This window comes from Haplochromis burtoni, unplaced genomic scaffold, assembly GCF_018398535.1.
Source record: "Haplochromis burtoni strain Fernald_Lab_line unplaced genomic scaffold, NCSU_Asbu1 Contig_3487, whole genome shotgun sequence".
Taxonomy (NCBI): Eukaryota; Metazoa; Chordata; class Actinopteri; order Cichliformes; family Cichlidae; genus Haplochromis; species Haplochromis burtoni.
This window is the reverse complement of record NW_024585848.1, coordinates 2277-6713: the sequence shown is the minus strand read 5'-3', so window position 1 is coordinate 6713 and position 4437 is coordinate 2277. Positions and strand designations below refer to the sequence as shown.

General features: G+C 41.4%; 1 protein-coding gene across 1 annotated transcript in view; it reads left to right on the top strand.

The window, feature by feature from the left end:
• Positions 1–1824: 1824 nt before the first annotated feature.
• Positions 1825–4437, top strand: part of LOC106632886 (ribonuclease inhibitor) — a gene marked incomplete at both ends in the record, with an annotated part of 3728 nt that continues 1115 nt past the window's right edge. The window contains 3 exon segments of the mRNA XM_014331587.2: positions 1825–2036; positions 2309–2482; positions 4180–4353. Coding sequence (XP_014187073.2) covers positions 1825–2036; positions 2309–2482; positions 4180–4353 — 560 coding nt within the window.

Genomic DNA, 4437 nt, shown 5'->3' with positions numbered 1-4437 from the left:
TTTTGTTGTAGTGTACATCAGCTGGTTGGTTTCAGTGATGGTCACTGTAGGGATTGTCCCTGATGCCGCATTCACATCTTCTAGTAGACTTTAAGAGGATATTTCACACATTGTCCTTTTTCATTAGTACGTACTCGGCTCGACTCAATGCAACTTGACTTGACACAGTTTTAGTTGTTTTCCATTACAAATAAGTATTACTTCATGTGCTTGGGTTGATATAGCAACGCGGCTGAAAGACCTGTACCATTATTGGTATCAGACACAAATAATACAACAAAGGAGGATGTTGAGGGCATGGTGTGCCTGCTGCTCGATGTTTGCCATTTTGTCAGACTCTAGGATCACGATGTTAGTTTTTTTGCAAACATTTCGTTGTTATCAGGTTTCAAAAATGTGGGTTTTGATTTTTGTGAAGGAGACACTCTTGTAACTCATCGAGTGATGCCACTCACTGGCCACTGTGTGGCATGCAGTCTGTTCCATCCATCCGTGGTTCGGGCATCCTTGTCAGATGCCTGAACCACCTCAACTGGCTCCTTTCGATGTGGAGGAGCAGCGGCTCTACTCTGAGCCCCTCCCGGATGGTTGAACTTCTCACTCTATCTCTAAGGGAGAGGCCAGCCACCCTTCGGTGGAAGTTCATTTCCGCCACTTGTATGCGCGATCTTGTTCTTTCGGTCACTACCCACAGCTCATGACCATAGGTGAGGGTAGGGACATAGATTGACCGGTAAATTGAGAACTTCACCTTTACACTCAGCTGTCTCTTCACCACGATGGACCGGTACAGCGTACGCATCACTGCATCACTGCTGCAGCACGAATCCGTCTGTCTATCTCTGGCTCCCTTCTCCCATCACTCGTGAACAAGACCCCAAAATTCTTAAACTCCTCCACTTGGGGAAGGAACTCCTCCCCGACCCGGAGTGGGCACTCCACCCTTTTCCGGCTGAGAACCATGGCCTCAGATTTGGAGGTGCTGATCCTCATTCCCACCGCTTTACACTCGGCTGTGAATCATTCCAGTGCAAGCTGGAGGTCATCACCCGATGAAGCCAACAGATCCCCATCATCCACAAAAAGCACAGATGAGATTCTGAGACCACCCAAGTTAAAGCCCTCCGCCACTTGGCTGTGCCTAGAAATCCTGTCCATAAAAATTATGAACAGAATCAGTGACAAAGGGCAGGCCTGGCGGAGCCCATTACCCACCGAGAACGAGTTCGACTTATGTGTACCAAGCTCTTGTAATGGTTGTATAGGGATCGAATGGCCCGTGGCAATAGGCCAGACACCATATACTCCCACAGCACTTCCCACAGGACACTCCAAGGGTCACGGTCGAATGCTTTCTCCAAGTCCACAAAACACATGTAGACTGGATGGGAAAACTCCCATGTGCCCTCCAGTATCCTCAAGAGGATAAAGAGCTGGTACAGTGTTCCACAACAGGACGAAAACCGCATTTTTCCTCCTGTATCTAAGGTTTGACTAGCAGATGGACTCTCCTCTCCAGCACCCTGGCATAGACTTTCCCAGGGAGGCTGAGGAGTGTGAGCTCCCTGTAGTTGGAACACACCCTCCAGTCCCCCTTCTTAAAAATAGGGACCACCACCCCGGTCTGCCAGTCCAGGGGTACTGCCCCTGATCTCCACATTTCAGAGGAGTGTCAGCCAGGACAGCCCTACAACATCCAGAGCCTTCAGGAACTCAGGGCAGACCTCATGCACACCTGGGAATATGTTCTAGTCTATATTTATATTTAACCTATGATTACTGTTGACTAGTAACAGAATAAGTTAGTGACCAGTAGTAATATGATTGTTTGTTTGTTTGTTTGTTTGGTTGTTTTTTTCCAGATTGAGTGGCTGTAACCTTTCCGAGAGAAGCTGTGAAGCTCTGTCCTCAGTTCTCAGATCCCAGTCCTCTAATGTGAGAGAGCTGAACCTGAACAATAATAACCTGCAAGATTCAGGAGTGAAGTTTCTGTCTCTTGGAGTGGAGATTCCACATTGTAAACTGGAATCTCTCAGGTCAGATCAAGTCATATTTTGTTTTTTAACAAGCAACAACAATAAACAGTAATAATTGTTGCTAATTAAATGTGCTAAATAAATTGACTTCTTCCACAAAATGCTACCTTTGAATTTTTAGTAATGGAGTAGAAGTCACTGTTTAATATTATATCTGTAAGTATTCCAGCCAGTCCTGCTATTAGAAATACTGGATAATCTCAGATCTTGTCTCATGAATACACTTTATCACCCATTTTTTTTTGTCTTCTTGTTTGTTTGTTTTTCCTTAGACTTAGAGGTTGTAACCTTTCAGAAAGAAGTTGTGAAGCTTTGTCCCCAGTTCTCATATCCGACTGCTATAGTCTCAAAGAACTGGACCTGAGTGACAACAATCTGCAGGACACAGGTGTGAAGCTTCTGTCGCTTGCAGCAAAGAGTCCACACTGTAAACTACAGACTCTAAGGTCAGATCAAGTGTTTGTTCTCTCTTAAAAAAATAAAAGATATAACCAATAAGATCTGCCAATAGTTAAGTGAATTTCACACACATGTTGTTTTGTCTTTGAATTCTTAAATTTTAGTATAAATTACAGTAAACTACTACATTTGTCATGTTGTTAGGTCTAGGTATGAGTCACCAATGTACACTAAGAAGGTGATTTGCACAAAGAAATATTAGTTTTTCTTGCAATGTAAGAAAATCTAAGAGCAGTCAAAATCTAAAACATTAAACTCTGGCTACTTTTGTGAAAATACTCTGTCCAAAAAGTTCAACTTTTGTCTCATCAGTCCACAGTGTGTATTCCATTACATCTGGTGTAAAAGTAACACAGCATTTCATAAAAGAAACATCACACCAGCAGTTATATATGGTGGTGGTAGTGTGATGATCTGAGGCTGCTTTGGTGCCACAGGACCTGGAAGACTTGCTGTGGTAAATGGAACCATGAATTCTGCTGTGTACCAAAACATCTTGAAGGAGAAGGTCCAGCCATCTGTTAGTGATCTCTTGCTGAAGCGCCACTTGAGTTCTGTAACAGGACAATAATCAAAAACGCAGCAATTCCGCCTTTAAATGGCTTAAGAAAAACAAAATGAAGACTTTGGAGTGACCTAGTCCAAGTCCTGACCTGAATCTGTTTGAGATGCTGTGCCATGACCTTAAAAAGGCAGTTCATGCTTGGAAGCCTACCAATATTGTTTAATTAAAACAATTCTGGAAAGATGAGTGGGCCACAGTTCCTCCACAGTGCTGTTAAAGACTCATTGCCAGTTTTTGCAAATGTTTGATTGCATTTGTTGCTGCTAAGGGTGGTACAACCTGCATTTAGAAACTGCTTTTTCTGTTTACTTGTGTCATCTTTTTCTAATATTTAAATTTGTTTGATGATCTGAAACATTTAAGTGTGACAAATGTACAAAGAATCTCTAATCTTTGGATTTCTTTAGGTCCTGTTTTATTTTAGTGCTCTTTTGTCTCCTGTGTCTTGCATTTAGTCAAAAGCATTCATGACACCACTTTATATCTTTATTTTTATGATGTAAACCATAGTACAAGACAGAGTGGCAGGTTCTGTACAATCTTTCATTGTGTGTGCTTTGCACAGGTTATCGCTTCAGATTATGCTAAAGGATTGGTATTACCTGGAACAAGCTTTTTACACAGTTGAAGTTATTATGCTTCTTTGTTGGGTTTTAATTCCTCAGATGACTCCTTTCAACAATGTCCTTTTCTTTTAAAGCCATAGGATATATACATTGGCATGTCATCTTAGGTAACACCGCTTGACATATCCATTTGTGAATTTGTCTTTTGTCTTACTCATAGCCCTAACATGCTGGTCCGTATAGCTGCAGTAGCCAAAAAATGTTGATATCTGCTGCCCACTGCTCCTCCTGCTTGTTTGTCAACCCTAATATGATATTGCTCTAGCACTATTCAAACCACATGATTCATTTGCTGCTGGGCTCTTCTAAATGTGACAGTTTTGTTTTAGTCTGTCAAAACATTGATGGAATGAGTTCTATGAATGGTAAACTCTTAAATTAAGCATAAAAACTCTTGAATTTAGTGTTTTTTGTTCTCTTAAAAATTTCGAGTGCAGCTGTTGTGGTATTAATAAGATGGAATTTAACTGAATTATTGTTTATAATTTTTTAGAGTGAGTCATGGTAATCTCACAGAGAGAAGTTGTGAAGCTCTGTCCTCGGTTCTCAACTGCCAGTCCTCTAGTCTGAGAGTGTTGAACCTGAGTAACAACAACCTGCAGGATTCTGGCGTAAAGCTTCTGTCTGCTGGACTGAAGAGCCCACACTGTAAACTAGAAGTTCTTGTGTGAGTTGAAGTGGTAATGTGTTTATCTGTTTACATAAATATTTATGTCCCATATTTAATATTTTAATGTTTTACACATTAAAA